At 38.5% G+C, this 23,908-nt stretch overlaps 1 protein-coding gene across 5 annotated transcripts in view; it reads right to left on the bottom strand.

The window, feature by feature from the left end:
- Exoc6b (exocyst complex component 6B) overlaps nt 1-23,908 on the bottom strand; it is a 451,773-nt gene that overhangs the window by 241,219 nt on the left and 186,646 nt on the right. For all 5 annotated transcript variants that reach the window (XM_006506729.3, XM_006506728.3, NM_177077.2 and 2 more), the window contains 2 exons: nt 931-1,014; nt 469-515 (listed from right to left, as the gene is read on the bottom strand). In XM_006506729.3, the coding sequence (XP_006506792.1) occupies nt 469-515; nt 931-1,014 (131 nt within the window). The remainder of the gene's footprint in view (nt 1-468; nt 516-930; nt 1,015-23,908) is intronic.

Consider the following 23,908-nt stretch of genomic DNA (forward strand, 5'->3'; position numbering starts at 1 on the left):
GAATCATACAGCTGCCTTCAGACTGTCACAAAGTTGACAAAGTTCCTATATTTTGATAGGCCTAAAATATTTTAATGTCTATAAAAATTCTGTCAATATGGCTAATTATCTCCCTCTCTGATGGAACAAAGAATAGAAAAACAGAATAGCAAGTATAATAATGCTACAAGTCCATTCAACTCTTTAGTACAAAAGTATCCTTCGAGAACATAATGCTGAAACTATGAAGCTGTCCCTTTCATCCTTTCTTGTCTGTTTGAGACACCATTTCTCTGTAGCCCAGGATGGCCCTCCCGTGCCACCCTCCTCAAGCACTGGCTCACAGGTGTGTCCTACCATGCCCAGGAAGATGTTCCTTTACATCTTTTCTTTAAAATTTAGCAAAAGGGAAAGAGAAAGTTTTCCAAGGAGAGGTGTATCTTTTATAAGTCTTATAAATCAAGAATAGAATCTTAAATAGGTACCTACCCTACAATTTGATTGAAATACTTCCTGTAGCCATCTAAAGTTTCATGCTGCAACAAAGCAAAGCAAAATTACTGTTTCTGTGTTATTACGTTAAGATGTAAAAATCAGTTACTTATCTGGGGAAGCTTAATCCCATAGAATATGAGGTAAACATAATGATGTTGCCACTGACCCCACATGTTAATAATGGAAATGAACTCACCGGATACATACCTAGTGTTTAGAATAATGGATGTCACACAACAGTCATGAAATGTTCACTGCCATTCTTACTTCAAGGCACATCCACTCAAAATTTTGTCAGAATGACAGCAAGCACATGCAGGCAGGTGTACAGGCATATACATACAGAGACACAGAGAGACATACAGACAGGCAAGCATGCGTGCATGCATTCACACATACACTCAGCTACCAGGAAGAAAAAGGGAAAAGTAGAGAGAGTGCAGGTAGCGAGCCTACCATATTAGACGGAGGCTGGAGTACCAAACGAGCCTGTTTTCGCCTCTGTTTTCGGTAGTAATTCTCAAATGTTTCACGGGCACCCTGTAAAATAAGCAAGAGGAAATAATGTAATTGGACCAATTATCCTTGAAATTGAAAAGATTGGAATAGACTCCAGGTGTGGAATTTGAAGAACTCCATATATGTCAAAGCCTACTATAGTGATAATGATGATAATCAAAGAAAAGATAATAACTATGACCATTATTGAACCTAATCACAAAACTCTAAAAGGCAGACAGAGGTGACCTTTACTACACGGTCAGAAATGAAGCTATAGCACACCAAGGCTGGTTTCTGAGTCAAAAACCACAACTTCACAAAAATGAAGAAAAAACAACCTTAAAATGTTATAGTAAGCAAGAAAATGTCTCTTCAAAAACAAATAGAGCATTCCAGAAGAAAAAATGCCCAGATGAAAGCCAGCTTTCAAATCATTCATGATCAGAGGGTCAACTGAAAGTGGGAAAGGTAAGAGAAGATGTTGGCAAATCCTTTTCTCAGATAGAAACTTACCAAGAAGGGACAGAACAAAAACAAAAGAGACAATCCCTCAATGTTCCTGTAGTCAATTTCCAGTTTAATGCATGCAGGAGTTTCCAACCTTTCGATACTGTGACATGACAGATGTGTTTAGCCCCATTCACAGCTCTCATGGGAGACATACATGAGTGGTGCTCACAATACCTCGCTCATGAGCTCTACACTCACGAGTTCTGTTCTGGGTTGAACAGTATTTCCCCCAAACCTATGACTTTCCCAGAACCTCTGGAAGAAGCTGTAGATGGAACTAGCAATCATTCTGATGTGATGAGTCCAACTGTGTGACCATGCCCGCTGGAGGATGAGCTTGAGTTTTCTATGGCTGGTATTCCCAAAAGAGAAGATTCAGAAAGACACAGGCAGGGGGAATGGCATGTGCTCACAGAAGCACAGCTGGGTCAATGCAGATGCAAGCACAGAGCACCAAGAATTGCTGGGACCCACAGATTCCAGCAAGAAATAAACTCTTCATGTAGTCAGTCTCTCTCTCTCTCTCTCTCTCTCCCTCCCTCCCTCTCCCCCCCCTCTCTCTCTCAGTTTTTTGAGGCAAGGTTTCTCTGTGTAGCCCTGGCTGTCCTCGAACTCAGAAATCCACCTGCCTCTGCCTCCCAAGTGCTGGGATTAAAGGCATGTGCCACCACTGCCTGGCTCTTCATGTCGTCTTAAAGGGAGTGTGGTCTCTGAGATGCTTTAAATTTGTAGTTCAAGCTTCCAGAATCAGGAAAGGACAAATTTTCTGTTGTTATAAGCCATATACTTTGTGGTATTTTATTATAGCAGCTCTAGGAAAATAATACAAGTTTGTATTATTTCTTTATATATTTGTATTTATTGTATTACAGTTTTGTAATACCATGTTCCATTGTAAAAAATGTTCTTCTTAAACAAGCACAGAGATCCCAGAGAGATCCAGGGCACTGGGTTTAGACCCAGGTGGCTACATCCCAACAGTGGCTCCACTCCTACCAATGTAACTGCTCTGTCTCCCTGCTGTATGTGAAGTCTCACCATCTATCTCCACCTGTCACCTGTGCTTGTGCAGTGTCTTTCTCGTTTGTGAACACGTCAACCTTGTGCAGCTACATGGACTTACGAGCTATAAAGCTCTTAAAACAGTGTCTAGTCAATAACAAGAATTTATATAAGTGCTTACTTTTAAAAAATAAATAACATAAACTAGGCAATGAAGAGAAAGCACTGCAATGGTCTATCTAGGACAATTTCTCCCACTTCCTAAAAAGCTGAAGAAGTCTCTTCCATGTGATTTCTTTGTTATATTATCATCTACACTGAACCAAACTGGGAAAATTAATGTAAATCGCAACTACACAAACACAATGTAGCTGGGGGTGGGCAAACTATACCTTCTGTAAAGAGGATTACAATTGCTCCTTCAGGCTGATCTGGAACTGAAAAACCTACCCCACTGCAATGTCAAAGCAGCTGTAGACAATCCATAAAGAAACGTGGCATATACCCAAAACCTTCCTTGGAGAAACTGAAACAAATTAATATAAATTTCACCTGTGATGAAATACTACTTTTTTTTAATGTTAAAAATGTTAAACTCAGTTTCAGTTCACAAGCTATATAGATAATAGCAAGGTTAACTTTGCCTTTGGGTCATGTCTATTAAACCCTGTGTCCTTAAAAAAATTTAAAAAAAAAAAAACAAAAAACAAACAAAAAAAAAGCTTCACCTGCTAAAGTGATTACCACTCTCTACAAGTATTTCCTATCTATAGAATGAAATTAAATATTAGAATGGTTATTTCAGCACTTTTTTCATCCACTAGTGAATGAGGACAGAAATTATTCAAATTATTAAGTAACAAGTGGGGGCTGCCATTATTCTTCCGAAGTTATTCCCTACTTGTCACCAACTCATAGGACAGTGGTGCTGTTAAATGTCAACTACGTGCTATACCCACAGAAGGGCTTTTCATTTTAAGGTTAATAGCCTTGAGAGACCTTTATTATTCTAGTGTGACATTACATATTCAACATGCTTAAAAGCCAAGATACACTTAACTGTAAATTTAAGGAAAACCTCCATTCTAATTAGACTATCAGGCACTAACTTGATTTCTTTGTAGTAAATGATAGAGAATATATATAATAAAATTCTATATAAAAATCATATAAATTTCCTTTCTAATATTCCTTTAACAGAAAGGGGACCAACTAAACTAATAAGTCTGGCTTCCCAGTTTACAAAAATGAGTTGGATTTTCCCTAGTAGCTATTAATTAACTCACCTTTAATAATTTTATTCCTTCTGCCAATTTTGTCAACTTGGTAACAAAAGGCAGGATTCAAGAAGTAGGCATTTGACCAGTCTACTCTGGGTAACTGGTGAAGTACCTCCTTGCTCAGAAACAGGCCACTAGGTGAACCAAGAGAGCTTCATTTCAACTCCCAACTCAGAACAGCTAATAGATCTGCAGGTTTGAGGGAGGGCAAGGGGGGAAGCTAGTTTATTGCTAGAAAACATCTGAGGGGTACCTAACCATTATACTAATCAAAAAAAAAAAAAAAAAAAAACTAGTGAGAAAAGGAAGAGCCAGGTAAAGAGAAAAAACTATTCCTAGAAGTAACACTGAGACTCAAAGAAAATAGCCCATCACACATTCTCAGAATCTAAAGAAGCTCTTCTCCATGATGAGGTACAAGGATAGAGACAAAGCTGCAGCAATTGGTGAATTTCCTTGTTTACAAAGAAAGTTCTTTGTCAACAGCTGTAATGACAGTAAGAATTCCTTACAGTTTAGAAGTCCAAGTCTAGAGACTAGAATGAAGAATGGAAAAATGGGATTCCAAGAGGTGAGTCAGAACACAGCACAGAGGCCTGCTGTCCCAGCACTGGGAAGCCTGACAGGCAGGACAATCATGAGCTCAAGGCCAAGCTGGGCTACATGGCAAGATCCTGTGCTTCCAACAAGGGGTAAGTGTTGAGGGGTGCAGATATCCTGAGAAGCATTTAGAAGACACATGAACAAGCGGACAGTGGAAATGGTGATAAAAACAGAAGGAGCTCACACAGCATCTCTAACCTAGGTCAGTAGTTTGATGGCATCTCATTTACAGACAGGGAACACAGGGAAAAGAATACAGTCCATCTTCATTATGTAAGAACTCTGTACTTGCAAATTCACCACTTGTTAAAAGTTAGCTGAACTCCAAAATCAATACTCATAGTTCGTTCATAGACATTCACAACTATGTTTAGAATTTCTAAAACTTAAAATTGTCCAATACACATGTTCCTAGTTAAGGTCAAACAAGGCAAAATGCAGCCTTTTGTTTCAGTTTCATACTGTAAACAAGTATCACTTTCATAGCCTATTCAATGTCACATTCTCTACATTTTTGTGCTTTTTGTTCATGATTCTGCTCTTTAAAATGGCCCTTACCTATAGCATTAAAATACTGTCCAGTGTTCCTAAGCTCATGAAGGCTTGTGACGTAAGGTAAAGAGAAAGCGTGTGTTTTAGAAAAGCTTCATTATAATGTTGTTGGCTAATAAGCCAACAGTATGTTAAGTAAGATATCTCTTCGTTTTTGAGGGGTGGATGGGGTAGAGAGAGGATGTGGTTTGGACAGAAGCTCTCCTGTTGTCTAGCCTGACCTAGAACTCACTATGTAGATGAAGATGGCCCTGAACTGACAGCTACTCCCTAAGATACAACAGAGCTAAATAAAGAAACATCTTAAAGTAAATAAATAACTTAGAAAGAATGTGATCAACTGGTAACAATGTGACAGGAGCCCCCAGGAACTAATAGGCCATTTCCCTAAGACCAAGGTCTCACTGATCCCCTGCCCACATTGTCTCTCACAGTCTCAAACTCTTTTTTTTTCCATTTTTACCTTCCTTTTGTTTATTTTTGCTTTTATTAATATGTACAATCTTGTTTATAAGTTTAGAATTATAATTTGAGTTCAACATCTCTCCCCTTCCTTCCCTCTCTCCAAAACCTCCCATAAATACTTTTCTTTTCTCCTTCAAATTCATGGTCTTTTTTATTTACTGATGATAATTGCTTGTATATAAATATGTTCCTAAGTGTAACATGTAATGTAAATATATTCAGTCTGTATGATGCTACTTGTGGAACACAGTCTCAAACTCTTAAGCTCCTCACCTCTCTTGTTATTCTACTTACTAAAGTCAAACTCCACTTAAATATTTTGTATTACATTATACCCAGAGATGAGATTGTCCTCTAAAACAAATCATCAGCCTTAACATTAGAATTTGCTAGGAAGTAATGCACTTTGATACTTTTTGCTGGTGTTCTTCTTTTAAAAATATTTTTGCTATTTGTGTTTTACACAGTAGCATGTTTTAAATTGTTACTAATTACAAAAGTAAAACGTGACTTTTAGAAAACTTAAGAAACACAAAATGGACAATGTGAATACAAAAGCCATCCAGTCACAACAGGTGGTAACTATGTAGTTACTCTGCACTGGTTGGTGTGCTCCCCTCTAAATATGTCCTTTTGGAAACCTGTATATCACACACACACACACATACACACACACTTCTCCAAGGAAGTAGCAGTGTACTGTATATGCTTATTTTACTGAACTCTCATGGAAAACAACTTTCAGCATCTTTATCCAAAAACTATTCCTACTTGCTTCCCTCAAATACATATTCTCCAACCACACTAATGTCAGAATCACTGAATAAATGTTTGAAAATTAAAATAAAAGCACAGGTAAAAAGCTTGAATTCTTCAGGTGTTCAAATACTTGCCTAGACAGAGGAGAAACACAAACACTGCTATCCAATGTGGACAAATGAGTGAGGCTTTGTGTTTAGATATGTAGGAGCAGAAAAATCAGATTTACCAGGTTCGAAAGACACATTCTGCAGATACAGGTTACAAATATGTACCATTGGACAGTTGGGATCATGTGAAGAAAGATCAAATGAAAACCTTTCTATGGATGTCCTTCTTTATATAGATAAAATGCATACCACAGCTAACTAGCCATCCATATATGTGAGTTCTGCATCTGTAGTTTCAACTAACTATGGGTCAAAAATATTCCAAAATGGAAAAGAGGCTGGTGAGATGGATCTGGTTATCATCAAGCCTGATGACCAGGGTACCATCCCTAGAGTCCCACATGGTGGAAGAAGAGCACCGATTGCCAAACTGTCCTGAGACCAGCACACATCACTGTGGCATGTATGCACACACTTGGGTGGGGGGGGAGCAAAGATATTTCCTTTAAATATTAATAAACTCACTGAACATATATAGACTATTTTCCTGGTCACTAGTCCCTAAACAGTAAGTGTAATAATACAGATTTTCATTGTTTGAGACATCATGATTAATCTGGAGGTGATCTATACTGTCTGAAGGATATTCGCAGGTAACAGGCAAAGCTACACACATTATTTTTGACAGAGGGGCAGGGACAAGGCTCCATGAACCTTAAGGAACAACCATGCACAGACACCTATTTCATGTAGTTACTGGTCCTCATGTCTTAAACTATAGTATAATGTTTGTGTAGTGTTAGAGAAGGGGGAAGAATAACATCAGGAAGCCTCCACACGTGGTCAATGTGAATACACAGTATGCTAAGGAGGGCAGACCCTATATCTTCTTCATGACATAATGACAACAGACCAGTTCTTTCTATGGTAATGGTATATGAAAGAAACTTTTTTACTAATCACTGTAACAGAAAATAACCCTCAGATTGAGAAACAGAAAGACACTCAGATGAAGAACAAAGGAATTGAATGGAAGACAGGAAATCCACACCGTTGTTCTTCCGGCCTGTCTATAGGAAGCAATATTTCCATTTGGGCAAAGCCTGTAATTTCACCATCCTGCCTGCAGCTGGAACACTCTTTTAACTGTCACAGCAACCAAGTGTAGACAGGTTTATTCAGAGGTTTTTTTTAAAGGGGAAAAAAAAACCTTAAAGGGAGATTTTAATTTGTGTCCATCTGTAAAGGGGAGCACTCTTCCTAGGGCCCCATAATGATGTTCAGCGGGATATTACACTTCACCAGATGGCTAATTTGCACAGCAGGCCCAAAGCAGGGTTTCTTTCATTAGAACTGCCCTAAAGATCAGACTGCAGGAACATGTGTAAAGAACAACCCCACGATGCCCCCTATTGCTTAAATCTAGAAACATTCCTTTCCCAGATGTAAAAATCCATTCAGAGTGTTCCCCCCGGCAAGGTCACTCAGGAGTCAGGAGCGTATGTGTCACACAATTCTGGGAACCTACTTTAGGGGTCAGAAAAATGCCTGCATTTCAAAAGCCACAACAATGTCAAAACATCTCAGAAAATAAGCTATGAAGAAAGGGTAATTGCTCTGGTAATGATTTTTATCATTAAAAATATCACTATTTTCAAAGGCCTCCATTTTTTATTTTATTCAGAATATTCAGAAGCCTACAAAAAGAATCTACATAAACTTCTGACCCTTCTAAAAAAGAGCAGAAGCAGTCTGACGTTCTGGCAGAGTCCTGTTTATTTTTCAGATGCCTATATAACCTGTGTTTGTCTTGGCATTTCCTCCTGCAGCAATACCCAGGCAGGAGGCACAGAAGAGCATCCCCTCTGGGGTTTAAACACAGAAAAGAAAGAAACCTGAGGTCTAACGATTACGGAGCAGAGTCTGTGCTTTTGAAGAAAGTAAACATCATGATTAACAATCTCAGCCTTTATAATTAGCTTCCCGGTCCAGGACAGAGTGTTAATTTATTAAATATTTTCACAAAGAGTCTTTTATTATCAGATTCAGTTCAGCTGGCTCCTTTCAGAGCATTACCAATTACAACCAATAAAGCTCTAATTGATGACTGCTTTTTATAACCTTTGACCTAAGATGATAAACAGTTGTACCTTAGAGTGAAAGGGTAAACCTCAAAGGGAAGGGTGTCTTAATCATGTGTAGGAAAGCAAACTGCTTAGAATTACAACCTCCTTACCTGGCCAGAGGAAAACTGCAGACTTCCTCTGTCATTAGAGTAATCCATCAGGCAAAAGATTGGAGTTTCACTTTTAAGATAAGTGGACTTTTTGCTACAGAACCCCTAGCCTGAATAATCAGTGCGTAACTGTGCACCTTATGGACTAATTACTTAAAGAATAAGATCCAATCAAGTTCGGGACAATTAAAAAGAAAATTTAATACATGATGTAATTCAATATGGAACAACGAAAACCTAAGTTTTAGGTTTTACCTATATTTCTTTAAGTGATTTATTAAAGTCCTACCTAAACTATACACTTTTAAAAGCAGTGTGATATGAGTTACGTTGCTGCCACCTTCAAATCCCACCTTTATAGTCCATGGCCTCTGACATACCAGGGACAATCAAGGATATGTAAGGAGGAGGAAGCCAAACTGCCTGACCAACCATGAGATGCAAAATATGTCCGAGAGGATTTCCAATACACAATAAGCAGGGATAGTCATTCTTCCCATCAGAAAGAAGAAAATGGGGCATTTCTGCATTCACTCCAAGAAATTATCTCAAAATTGGCAATCATCTAGAGGGACTAAACAAACACCCAATTTCCTAGTGTAATTTTTAAGGAAAGTCTCTTATAACCTGACTCATTTGTGTTCATCTGATAAAATGTTGAGGTGTTTTACAATTTGGAAGTTGAAGCTTCCCCAAACACATCTCCTAACCGGTTTCATTTGTCAAGAATGAATAGAGCCTCTGCTTAAGAACTAACAGCAAAGTATGGGGTTTAAAAGTATAAGTAAATCAATCCCATCTTTTTTAGATTAAGGTAATGAGAGATTTGCAACAGTTCTCACAATGAAAAGTTTAACGTAAAGATGCAGTGTAAACATTTTATACAGAAAGAATCAGAGACACTCCACAGAAAGTCAGTGCCAGAAGCAGCCCAAAATCTGAAGCTCAGATTTATCAACTGAATTACACACATTATTATTATTATGCACAGATGTATATAAAGGGTGCTTTTTAAAAGATACATGGTGCCTCCTGAAATTTTAAATCACATCATACACACACACAAATAGAATTTGTATACTTGTAAGTGAGTTACTTGTAAGTTATTTTATACAAATAACTCTTATTCCTGATTAACAGAGAAAAAATTTTTGTATACAAACAGAAAAATTTAGAATTTAAGAATATATGATCTGTCAGACTGAGATTCAATTGCTCTTTTAAAAAATGAGTCATTCTGAGTAAAAGTAAACAAAGTAGAAATACTAGGTTTATAGTTGGTAAATAATATAGAAGTAAGAGAAAGGAGAGGGTAATAGCTGATCAGCGTGTTCCTCTGGCACTCTTGGCTGAACTTCCTAGCAGGAGAATTTCCATACTACTGCAACAAGAGACAAAGCACGCGTCACCTGTTCCCCCAACAGCAAACATCATACAGAAATATCGCATCATGTACGGACATTTACAGAATCATGATGCACACTTTTAAAAGTACAAAAATCTCTTTTACAGCTCTGACTGCCCCCTGATCCCAAGTTCACTCTGACCATGTCAATTACATAGTTCTTGGTTACCTCCATTCTATAAATTTGTAATTTTCAGAATGTTACATTATGGGTTAGGAAGATGACACCGCCATGCAAGTATGAGGGCTGAATCCCCAGAACCCACAAAAATGGCTCACCTGTAATTTCACAAATTTGGGAGGCAGAGACAGAGAATCTCTGGGGCTAGATGACTAGCTAGACTAGCAAAACAAGCTCTGGATTCAAGTCAGAGATCCTGCCACACCGAATAAGTAGAGAACGATCCTGGAAGGCTTCTGGTGTCAGCCTGGGCCTCCACTCTCACACATAGGCCCATCCACACACATGAACACACATACACATGAGCACGCACACTACATATAGCCACATCCCACAAAACTGGAATGTCTTTTTAATGAAATTATGAGATGTGCATTCTAGGATTGGTTTATTCACCAGGCTGTTGACATGTCAATGTGCTTTCTTTCTATTGCTGAGGAATAAAGTACCATTAATCTAACCGTTCACCTAGTGTGAAACAATTATGAAGAATGCTGTCATACGTATTCTTGTACAGATTGAACCGAAAGGATAAATGCCCACGAGTGCCTTTGGTTATACATAAGTTTGGAGAAACACTGCACTGATTTCCAGAGTGGCTCTGTTGTTTAATCCCCACCAGAATATTTGCCAGAATCTGATAGTACATAATTTGTACATAGCACAGGTTACTGGTACTTAGCACACTGGCCATTTGCCAATTTCAGGGAAATGTGGAGACTGCATATCTTTTTAAAGCCTTAGCAAATTCTACTAAGTGCTCATCCATAAAGAAAATTTCCATGAATTTCAAATTTGAAATACATGGCATTTATGTAATTTTAGTAGAAATATATGAATCAATAGTAACATTAACAAACAGTTAAGTAGAATATCATAATTCTAAGTATTACACCAAAAGGAAGTAATATCTAGGTCCGTTAATAATGAATGACACTGAAGCTTTAAACTGGAAACAGCCCAATGTCCCTCACTGTTCAGAAAGATAAAAAGAAGCAAATTATTGAGACATGCAGCAACAGGCATGATTTGCTAAGCATGCATCCCAACCAAAAAATATTTGCGTCAATAAGTATAAACCTGCCCTACATATACAAAAAGTGCATGCAGCAGTTATTTCAAAAGTGCATGTGAAATTCATAAGGTGCAATTTTTCCAATCAATTTAGCAAATGAAAACAATACAATATTAACTCTAACCCAGAACTTCTGGGAATAAATAACTGTTTTCAAAGATTCTTTTTTTTAAGGAATGCCTAATAATTATCTCCCTTTTTGGGAGGTTACATGTGAGATAGCTTTAAATGTACATATCTTTTAATTGCCTTTAGTAATAAAAACTAAGTATTCGAAAGCAGTCAAGGAAAAAAATCTAAAATACCCATAGCTAAACAAATTTGAGTTCAGGTTCTTACCTTATGAGGTAAAACCCTGGTTTAACCCTTAGTTACAGGATATTAAGCAATCTATTCAATATGTCAAAAATGCCTCAATTGTATCACATGTACAATGAGAAAATCCAGATATAGTGTCGGGGTTGTAAAATTATGCTATTTTGAGGATTTAAATAATACAGCCTGCTAGCCAGGGCTGGAGTTAGCAGAGCTGGATGCAGGAACAGAACCTACTGTCCTAGACACTTTGGTAACCTTGAGATCAACTCCCACTTATCACTGCACAGTAGCTGGCTATCTAGCAATACCCTCACCAGAATGTATCAAAGGCACAAGTCTATGATCACTAAGTGGTGCACTGCAGAATCTTTTAGCACATGAATGGCTGAATTGGTCAAATAACTAAAAGGTTCCACTAAAAATAACAGTTATGCCTGGAAAGAAGGGAAATTTTTGCTCTTTTCTGAATGGGAGGGCCCACTTGAAGTCAGATCGTGGAACAAACTGCACACTAATCTGGCATAATTAAAAGCCATTTGGCAAGCTATGGAAGGATGATCTACCCTAAGAGTAGTCCAGAATGACTCTAGCCCTGATTAACTAGGCTGGCAATGATCCTCTTAAAATAGCACCTGACACTCCCCGCCTGATTTTCCCAAACCAGACCTAGAGAGCAGCAGAGAGAAAGCTAAATTTCAATCAAAAATCATCCTGACAAGCCCAAAGCTACTTTAACACTAGCACATTATTAGAGTCCTCATCAGGCAGCCCTCCCAACCTGTGGAGAAAATAACTCAACATATTCTGTCTGCTCAGCACTCCCTCTAGCCAGTCACTGTTCTACGCCAAGACCAATGTACTTTACTAGACTGCCTTTCTCCAGTTCTATACATCTGACTTTCAAGTCATTGCCAATGAGCAAAGGTAGGATACGACTGCTATTTTCAGTGTAGTCTTTCCACAAACTAGTAATTTTTTATTACTTTTATTTTTTTTACAGTCCAGCCATTGCCACACTCCTGCCCCCCCCCCCCAATTCTATAACTTTTACAAATAGGTTCCCCAGACTCCAAAGACAAGAATTAATACAGAATAATAACATGGACTAATTTTTCAGGACAGCCCAGGAAGTATGACTATAGAAAAGCCTTTCTTATCGCCCTTACAGCATTCTAACTACAATGGAAACATCAATGATACACAGAGTGAAAGAATGTGTCAAATGTAACTCCTGAGTTCAGGCTTGGGCCCCAGTTTGGCCAGTTACTAAGGCTGTGACTCTCTAGGCAGCACAGCTGATTTTACTAACCCCCAATCCTCTCAGCTCTCAAGGTCAGCTCCCAGGCTGGTGCCATGGTTCTCGCTCCTTTGGGAACAACCATGTGCGAAAGTGCTACTGAAAATCACAGAGCTGCTAAGTGTGAGCAGGCACAGCCATGTTGGATGCTGACCGTAAAATCTAGAGCTATAACTAACACTCTGAAATCAAGGTAAGATAAAAGTACTGCTCTTTTTCACCAGGAATATACTTGGTTCTTACTTATTTCATAGTTTTGAGAACTGGGGACACAGATATAAAACTAAAGCATACACTAAAAGGTCTGTGCTTGATGCTAAACAAGGAGTATTTCACAGAGGCCACAGAAAACAAGTATTTTCAATTATACTGAAGTGAGTGAGAGGATGAAAAGTTGAAGCAACGTGGGCTTCATTTTTTTAAAAGCACATAGTACAATTTTCTCTTAAAGATGATTTATTTAGGGGCTGGGGAGCTGGCTCAATTGGTAAAGTGCTCACCACATAAGCATGAGGACGTGAGTTTGATCCACACCAATCACAAAAGAAATGGGTGATATGACACACACCTGTAATTTTAGAGATGAGAGGTTCCATTGAGGCTTGCTTGCCACCCTCCCTAGCAAATTAGCAAGGTTCAGGTCACAGTGAGAGCCATAGCTCAAAAAATAAGGTGAAGAAATGATCAAAGGCTAGCATTAGGAATCAATCTCCAACCTGCACATATCCCATACCATGGCGCCATGTATTTCCTCAACCTCCCTTCTCTTCCATGTTCCTCATCGTAAGTCTTTGGGGATGAGGATCTGCATGGGCGTGCTTCTCCTAGCTTCTGTCTCTGTCACCTTTATGACTTTGCTGGGAATTATTCTGAAGTTCAGTTATCTTATCAAGTATGGAATTCGTTGTGGATATTCCACAGATATCCTTATCACAGTAAGAAATAAAAAAATTACAGATAAATGCAATTGAAAAAGATAACGGGATTATATAGGGAAAGAAGGGAACAGAAAGCAGGTATGAGGAAAGAGAACAAATGAGGACAAAATATAATGACACATATGTATATAAGTGTCATAATGAAACCTAACAATGCAATGATAAACTTCTATTCATCGTGGTAGCCATCTCAGAACCTATGTCAATTTTTAGTATAAGAATATGACAAATTCATTATCTCTCTTAAATGTATAAAAGACATAGTAGAAAAATCAACTTTCTCAGACTGACTGGTTTTTTTCTTAATAAATCTACTGCCAAGCAATTTGAGAACTAAGTAATAAAAAAAATAACAAACATGTCAGGCATGACCCATTCAAGGCTTCAACCCTAGAACTCAGGAGGCAGAGATAAGAAGCCAGCCTGAGCTACAGGTAGTCTGCTCCTAAAGAGACAGGGTAGGAAGAGAAGGAAGGAGAAGGAATGGAGGGGATATTTCCCACTCAGGATTGCTCTCATGGAACGGGAATTGTCCAGTACATGTAACTTCGTCCAAACAAGAACTCATGCTTTTAGCTCCTATTTAAGCCTATCTATTTCAAGAGTCTTTGTCTTCCTCTCCCTCCTCTTAAGGCTGTTGATACCTTATTCCTCCTAGGACTAGGACTGCTCCTGACAGGGTCCAAAATGACTGAAGTCTTACAGTAAGAAAATACCCACACCATAAAAAACTTTAAAACACCCATGAAAATGCCAAAGTTCATGCATGTTCCCAATACCACATATGACCTGCCTAAAAGAACAACTTAAATCTAACTCATGGAACTAGAATGATGAAGATTTTATTTCAAGCTTCTAAAGAATGAAGCAATCTTCAGGGTACCAATCTGAAACTCTTGGTAATATGCTCAGAGCTAAAAACCAACATTTCCAGAAGACACAGCAAAGAAACCTATAATGTTCCCAAACCTGTCCTCTGAGTAGAATGCACTGTAGATTCCACAAGTGAAGATCGCCTTTACAAGTAAGAATAAAATATATACTCATTATTAGGGCACCCACCAATCACAAGGGACTAAATGATCAAGATGAGTTCTTAATTCTTTCCTATTTCTGAATCCACTGTATCATGCAATGGATATGACCTCATCTGTCTGTAGTTAACAAGAAAATTGCCTTACAAAGACTTTACATAAGGTGTCAGTAATGTATGTGAAAATCCTAGTTCAACTGACAGAAACAAAGCCATCATAGTGATGCCAGCTTACTGCTGACTAACCTCATGATCCAGAGATAGTCACAAAGGCTCTAAGTTATCCAGAACTGATATGATAAAATAACATGAAATGATAGTATTTTTTACGTACTCACTATCATCAAAATTCAAAAAAAATAAAAATGTACCAGGGACCCATATAATACAATTTTATGGAAATAATCAACATCTTAATTAGAGAAATGACTGGGAAGTTACTTCATCAGCAGAAGGCCAAGTGTCTCTAAGCTATTAATTTGTACTTGATAGGCAGCAGTATTTATCAGACACGCCTATAAGCCACAAAGCATAGTCCATCACCAGTGCAGGTTTAAGGTTTTGAGGAACCACAGAAAAAGAAGAAAGAAATTGCAAATGAGTAACACTAAACTTAATAAGATTTTATTTACCTGATATAGTAAAATACTATCACTTAATAAGTAACTTATATAAAAATAATGCATTAAATATACTTCACAGACAATGATACAGAGTTGGCATCTCATGTGCCTCCTATAGTGTATTTCAAGTCATGCCATTTCTGTGTCAAATCATCCAAGCCCTGTGTGGCTAGTGACCACAAAATGGAGAGCAAAGGGCTAAACTTCCCAGAAAGAAATTTCACCCAAAGGCACCAAGCATGGATTCAGGAGTATATAGACTGTAAATGTGCGATCAAAGTTTAATAGTTAAGTGAACAAAGTAGATAACACAGATTTCTGAAACAACAAAAACAGCACAACACCAATAAATACATAAAGAGCTTCATCTTCATACAGAACAGGTTGGATCAATGTTAAGTGGTCTGGCCACTAGGAAGTACCTCTGGTCTCCTAGTCTATGACTGTAGTTCTAAAGTTTATAGCAGAAGTCTAGGCCTGAGCCACTTATGGTGGGAACTGAAAAGGCAGAAGCTAAAAGCATGACTCAGACCATGACCAGAGGAGCCAGTTAAAATAACAGTAACTTGTTGATCTCAAGTGCCATTTTTCTACTAATAGGATGAACTGAAATTATCTAATTCATGAGAACACATTGCTACCCATCCACAGAACTAAGACTCAAGAGCTGTGCCCAGAGTGCAGGGTACTAAAAGGCCTCCAGCTGACTAAACAGCTTGCCCAAAACTGGTTTGCCAGAAGAGCCAAGTAAAGGGAACAAAAGAGAAGGGGGAGTGGAGCGAGCACCTAACACACTTCTCTGCTATGATTTCTACTCCCCATGATGACAAGACCTCTGTGAGCGGGCAGGAGAGTAAGGAGAGTGTTCAATCTCAGTAACGTGGGCTGCTTCACATTTTCAGAAATTACTGCATGTTGAAACAATGGGATATTTGTCAAAGTACAACTTGATCACCAGAATTCATCTGTTTTTCATAACCACGTTTGACCTAAACTGTGCTGACTAAACAAGGTACCCTGTGTTTCCTAGCCTGGAAAATGTGGCTCCCAACCTCATTTCCAGACCGCACTGGAACTTCCAGCTCCTGGACTCTAGCTTCTTGTTAGCTAAGTGATTCAGATCAGGCCAAGGATGATGTCTGCAGGCATCCCCTATTGCACTCATCACTTTTTCGTTTTCACTCTTTTAGTTCATTTCTCTTTTTAGTTTTTAGGCATCTATTAAAAGATAGAGCTGCAAAATCATAAAAAAAAAACATTTCCTTCTGAGTTGTTACTAATTTACATCAAAATTCACATTTTAAATCAATACACATTTTACTTGGAAATAATTTCAACCTACAGAGCTTATGGGAAAGGACCCTAAGTATGGTACAAACCTCCTGTGTACCCTTTATCCATATTAGCCTGCTGTTTAGTGTTCCTACATAGTCATTGTCCAGTATGACAGATGATTTATTCTAAGACATTTATGGAGGACCAAAACCCACAGCTTCTCCAGTTCTTTATAGATACCAAAGCAGCATGTGTGTAGAACCTGTGCGCAATCTATTATATACTTTAAATCATCACTTCATTACTCATAAAACATAATGCATTGTTAACCACTGTTATATGGAACTGTTTATGGAATGAGGACACTAAAGGAGTCTAGACACCTTCAATATAAATGTAACATTTAGTATATTTTCTTGATTTATAATTGGCTGAATCCACATATTTGGAATCCACAGACTTCAAGGGTCAACTGTGCACAGACTAGAATTGCTTTAAATCATGTATATAACATCAAAGTATATAACCTCTAGTATGTCATTGCTCACTTTCTGTGAATAGGATGTCTTCTATCATCACAAACTAATACCAAAGTCAGAAATTTGACATTTTTCTAAGCTATTTGCCATATTCCAATTTTGTTAGTATCTTTTCTTGTATATTTCCCCTAAAGTAGGGGAATCAGCCTTGAACAAGGGTCAGTCCTTCCCCCTGCCTACTTACTCATTTATGTACTGGGTCTGCAGGCTCCTCAAGTAAAGCAGTGAAGGGAGGGTGGTTGTCATAAGTACTCATGGCCAAGAAACATCTAACACAGTTCCTAGCCAGTCTTCACAATGAAGTGCTAATCATGGGTCTAGGCAATGCCTGAGCTCAGCTGTCATGTCTCTTTAGCTTCTTGCCATCTGAAAAATACTCCCCCAGTTTTTCTTTATCTTTTAAGGAAAAAGGCACTTTTCTCAGCTACTGTAATACTATGTTGGGATTTGTCTTAGAGATTCTATTGCTGTGAAAAATTACCATGACCAAAAGCCACTTAGAGTGCAGAGGTTTTATGTCAGCTCATAACTGTCACTGAGGAAAGTCATGGCAGGAACAGGCAGGCAGGAACTAAAGAACAGATCACAGAAGACCACAGCTTACTGGCTTGCTCCTTATGGGTTGTTCAAGCCAGCTTTCTTATACAACCCAGGAGTATCAGCCTAGGGGTGGTACTGTCCACAATGAATTGTGCCCTCCCATGTCAATCAATCTGACAAAAACTAACCAGCAATGAATTTTGAAAGCTATCTCCTCAAAATTAAATTAAAGCAATGCATTCTAGATGTGATGATATAAAAGCAATGCTTGCTCCCTTTCAAAACATCTCCCTCTGAATGAGCAGCATGGTTTTCATCAACTTGATACAAACTAGAGCCTCCTGGGAAGAGTGTCTCTAAATTATTTTTAAATAATTTATTTTTTAACGTGCACTTATGTTTTGTCTGCATGTATATCTCTGTAAAGGTGTCATATCCTCGAAACTGGAGTTGCAAATAATTGTATGCTGCCATGTGGGTGCTGGGAATTGAACCCAGGTCCTCTGGAAGAAAAGCCAGTAATCTTAATCGCTGAGCTATCTCTCCAGCCCCTCTTTTCATTTCTAATTAAAATGTAATTATTTTACCTTCCCTCTTTTTCTCCAACCCCTCCCATTTCCTTGCAAATTCATAGCCTCTTTTTAGTTACTGACACGCACAAGTATGCATATATATTTTTTTTCAACCATTCCATTAATGATCAATGTGGGTGACACCAAACCCAAACCCACTTCTGGCAGTCCACCCCTGGGCAGATAAAGGAAAGTAAGCTAAACAAACCAGTAAGCAGTTTTCCTCCATGGTTTCTGCTTCAGTTTCTGCCTTAACCTCCTGTTCTGGTTTCCCTTACTAATAGACTGTAACTTATAGGATGAAATAACACACCCACACCAAGTTGTTTTCTTCATAGTGTTTATCTCAGCAACAGAGAGCAAACTAGGACATGGTAGCTTATGATGTCAGCAGCCCATCACCTGTGATGTGAATTTTGAGCACTTGGTAAAACTGCTATACAATTACCTTAAGAGTATTTATTTATTTATTATTCATTCATTCATTCATTCATTCACTCATTGGCTATTAAACAGAAGTCTTGTTCTATTACCTACAGAGGCCTAAAACTCACAATTTTCCTATCTCAACCTGAGCAGTTGGGATTACAGATGTATATCAACATGCCCAATTTAAGATTCTTTTTTTGAGAAGTTTAAGTTCAAAGCACATTTAAGAGGCAAATATAAAGACATCAGAATTCCTCCTGTCCCCATATACCTTCCTGCCCCCAACCCTCTGGCACCTACAAAGCTGCACCTCATAACTTCCTGCCCTGACCACTCCTGCACACATGTACAGAGCCTACTCCATTATGCACATGTTCCACCAATTACTGCATTTCTCTTTTGAGAATAAGCAATCTTTGGGAACCATTTTAAGACAAACACCCCCTTCTTTCTTAATGTTCCCCAGATTAACTGTCTGCTCACACTCCTACCTAAATAAACCCCCATTGTGATAACTGGAAAAGGAATAGTCATGAAGCATCTAAGATTTTCCCACCTTTACCTTAATAAATTTCAGTTTCTAGAAAGCTAACAAAATGCACAACATTCCTGAATCTAAGACAAATGACTTTATTAGTCATATCACGACAAGAAGCCAGAAAATCAGTCATTACTTGCTTTGGTTTCCAGAGCCTTGGGACATTAGGACAGCGTAAAAGCAGTTCAGGTCACATCTGTCTACACAGCAAACCATACTGAGGATAAACATCCCTGAATATAGAGAACCCAAACTCCTTTTATCCATAGAAATCATGCCCCAGGCTAGTAGTACAAACTGCTGTTTCTGAGTTATTATTTCTATATAAAAGCTGTTGGTTTTACAAACACCCATGCAAAAATTATCTAGATAGACTCAGTGCCTCTGTTTACAGAGATGCACACCAATGCAGGTTACCCATGAGGTACTCTCTCAACATTTACCAGTCCAGTGTAAGAAAAATTCTGCCCTCCATCCCAGTTTACAGATGCCTGTATGCACATGAACAAAGATTTACCACTTTATTCATATGACTGCTTATTAGTAATACACTCACAAATTTCCTATTCTTTTTAAAAATATTTTTTCATTTTATGTATATAAATGTTTTTGCCTGCATGTATATTTGTGCACCATGTGCATTTCTGGTGCCTGCAGAGGCCAGAAGAGGAAATTGGATCTCCTGAAATTGGAGTTACAGATAGCTATGAGCTGACATGTACTCATTGCTCCTCTTGAAGAGCAGTAAGTGTTCTTTAACCATTAAGCCATCTCTCCAACCCAATGTTTCATATTCTTTTCCAACAAAACTTTCACTACTATGAATATCTCTTCTCTGTACAGTCCATTACAATCCATAAAACCAAGCTATTTCATTATTTAATGGAAAGAGAAAATAATTCTGAAGTTCCAAACAAGGAAGATAGCACTGGAGAGTGTGCTCAAGGCCCTCCTAAAAATATAGCAATACTAAAGAATTAAACTCACCATCAGACTATGAGGATGACTGAAGCAAGCGATCAGATGCAGCCTGTGGTATGGCTGTTGGGGATCTGCTGAGTGCTGTACAACAGTGGTTTTAATGGCATGAGTATGCTAATGTCTTCTTTTTAACCAGTGGGAGAAGCCAAAAGAAACTGATCTTATGGTCTAGGATGAGAAAGAAAAGTAGGTCTTTCCCTCCACAGTGGCACATTATTTTGCCCTACATAAAACAGACTGTGGCCAATTGGGCTAAAGTCTGCACCAGAGGCAACTCTTCAAAAATGAAATGTTTTACAAGGGTAGTCTAAAAATAAAGAAGGAAGGAAAGGAGGGAGTGAGGCAAGGAGGGAGGGAGGGAAGGAGGGAGGGAGGGAAGGAGGAAGGGAGGGAGGAAGGAGGAAAGAAAAGGAAGGAAGGAAAGAAGGAAGGGAGGGAGGGAGGGAGGGAGGGAGGAAGGAAGGAAGGAAGGAAGGAAGGAAGGAAGGAAGGAAGGAAGGAAGGAAGGAAGGAAGGAAGTAGGTTTTTCAAAAAAAGAAACTATCAGAATATTCAGCAATCCCATTACTGAGATTCATTACCAAAGGAGATGAAGCCAGAATGTTGACTGGTTGTCTGTTCTCCAACTGCTTTGTAGCACTATAAACAACAGCTGGGAAATTATAGTAATCTACATGCTCATTAATTAATGAAAAGATTGTTTAGTATAGATAAACAATGGAAAACTATCCTTCCATAAAAGTAAATGAAATGCTATCACATTTTTACATGGGTGGACATGAAGATCATTACATTAAATGAAAACAAGCCTGGAACAATGTGCCAGTACTACCTGATCTCACTACATGTAGAATAGGAAAAGCTGACCCCGTGGAACTTGAGAGAATAGTGGTACCAGATACCTGGCTGGTTATCTGACATTTTATCCATGCTGGATATCTGGAACTTTCATACTCAATAAATGTCAAAAAAGCAAATAAACAAACAACAACAAAATCCACAGTTTAAATAATTAAGACAGTTTTTCGTACATGAATTCAAATACAATCTGAACAGCTATGAATTTCATAAATAAGCACACTTTAAAATTTTTGAGATAGTTTTGGTGCGTAGTTCAAATTGCCTTTAGACTCTGGTTCCTCCTGACTTTTTCACCAATGCCAGGGTTATAAGTGTGTGCCACCATGCCCAGCCTATGGCCTATATTTCATATCTCAAACAAACATTTTTTTAAAAAGCACAGTAACTTAATACCTATTGTGTTTTATTTGAGGCTCAGTGGGAAATCAAACAGGTCAATGAACTATGAGAACCTCAACCTAAAATAGCCCAGTCATGTTAGCTGCTGGTTGGTTTCAAGCACCTTGTGTGGTCCTTGGGCTTTTTCAAGCAGTGCCTTCTTGGGGTATCCTACATCTTACTCACTCAGTTCTTCTACAGCTGTTTATTAGTTTATCTCACAATATGGAAAAATATAGAAGCTCTAAATAAGATGAGTTATGAGAACAGGAACCATGCTTTTACTGGGGAAGTCTGGATTCAGTAAACAGATCATCCACTCCAGTGTCAAGTCCTAAATGACCACCTCTCGACTAGTGTTTCTCAATATTTGGCTCGCAATTCCTTTAGGGGTTAAACAATCCTTTCACAGGGGTCACTGAAGACCATTGGAAAACATAGATCTTTACATTAAAATTCATAATAGTAGCAAAATTAGTTATAAGGTAGCAACAAAAATAATTTTTTGATTGGGAGTCACCACAACATGAGAAGTTTATAAAGGGTTACAGCATTAGAAAGATTGAGAATCACTGCTTTAAACCATGGCTTGTTTGAGCTATAGAAATTCAAGAAAGTACAGAATCCACCAAGTTCAAAACTTAGACTTTACATGCTCCCAAAATGTAAAATAAGCCCATTCTACCTGTAAGTTTAAGAAGCACTCTTCATGACACCTGCTATTAAGAACCAAAACCATGCATGAACTTCAGCTATGAAATCTGCTTCTGTTAAGAGGATCATTGGTATGCATGTTAATTACATAACTGCTCCAATAAACTAACCCCACCCCAAGAACAAAAGGAAGGTCCTTTGTCTTATGTGTGATCTTGTGTGCTAAGTCACAGGCATTGGCTACAGTCACTGATGCCCCTCACACATGATATTAAAACTACCTAATATATTAAAACAGTATCCAGAAAGAAGACAACTTAGGTATGGTAAACATAACAAAAAATTTTCTGTTTTCAAAGAAATATGACAGAAACAAAATAGATTATAGGAACATAATATAAAATATAAAGGAGAAGAAAAAATCATGTCAGCTATGTCTCACTGGCTACCTGAGATGGAGGAAATATAAAGATAGTACAATTTTCCAAGCGCTGTCTAAAGGAAGAAGGTGGGGCTGGGTGGATGACTCAGCCTGCAAAGTACCTGTCTCACAGGATGGATCTGAGTCCATGAGCACAGACTTGCATACACACACACACACACACACACACACACACACACACACACACGCACACATCTGCCACAGGGGCATATGGTCAATCCCAGCATAGGGGAAGCAGTGACAGGTGAATCCCCAGAGATCTGACCGGCCAGCCTAGCCAAAGCAATGAGTTCCAGGTTCATTAAGAGAGCCTGTATCAAAAGGTAAACAACAGTGGAGGAAGACATCAAATTTCAGCCTCTGACCTCCATGTGCATGTACACCTGCATGCACCTGTGTACATACCCAAACCTCACTAAACACACACACACACACACACACACACACACACACACACACACACACATACACACACACAAATCAATAGATTAAAAACAACAACAACAACCATCTGGAACCCATCACGGGAGAGCACACTGGCTAGCAGAATACACCATGAACAACCGGAAGGAAAATGCAGAGATATAGGGAGAGATAAGGCGAGAGTCCAACGCAAATTACTTATACCAGGCACAAAAGTTACTTTATTCAGCAAATAATTAGAAACAACACAGTTTCAATTTATATTACGATTGAGATTAAACTGTATTTACCATCACTCAGTGTCATATGTAACTGTCTTGCTTCCTTTGTTGGAGCCTGAAGTCATCATATGCTGTGTGTAAAATTGTCTACGTGACATCGTTGCTTAGCATACATGAAAACACGCAGCTAAGCACACACGAGAAGTTCAGTTATCTGCAAATAAGCTTTGGTTTTACTCATTTATCTTTCTCTCTTTCTTTTTTTCTGTTGTTTTATTCAGAGACAAGTGATATATATGCCCATGGGTAATAAGGTCACGGGGTTAAACGAGCATTATGACAATTAGAACAAACCAGAGCCCGTTAGTCTACGTTGCAGGAAGGTTATCAGGAGAAATGCTCTTCCTGTGTCCTTATCAATGCAGTGCACAAAGTATTTGCCCTCAGCTCCTTCTCTGTGATCTACACAGTGTTTACTCCTATCTAACCTCACCAGGCACTGGTGGTCAGTGGCTCTCTGAGGCCCTGCGACACAGTAGGAAAGTGGCAGGAATCTGCAAAGTGTCAGAATAGACTCTTAGCTGCTAAACACTTCAGGACAAAACTGTTCACACTTCAAAGAAAAATCTCTAAAGAAAATACATAAAATGTGCTCTTACTACTTAAATGTATTCCAGATCACCATGGGAAGAA

Source organism: Mus musculus, chromosome 6 (assembly GCF_000001635.26).
Source record: "Mus musculus strain C57BL/6J chromosome 6, GRCm38.p6 C57BL/6J".
NCBI classification, from domain to species: Eukaryota; Metazoa; Chordata; class Mammalia; order Rodentia; family Muridae; genus Mus; species Mus musculus.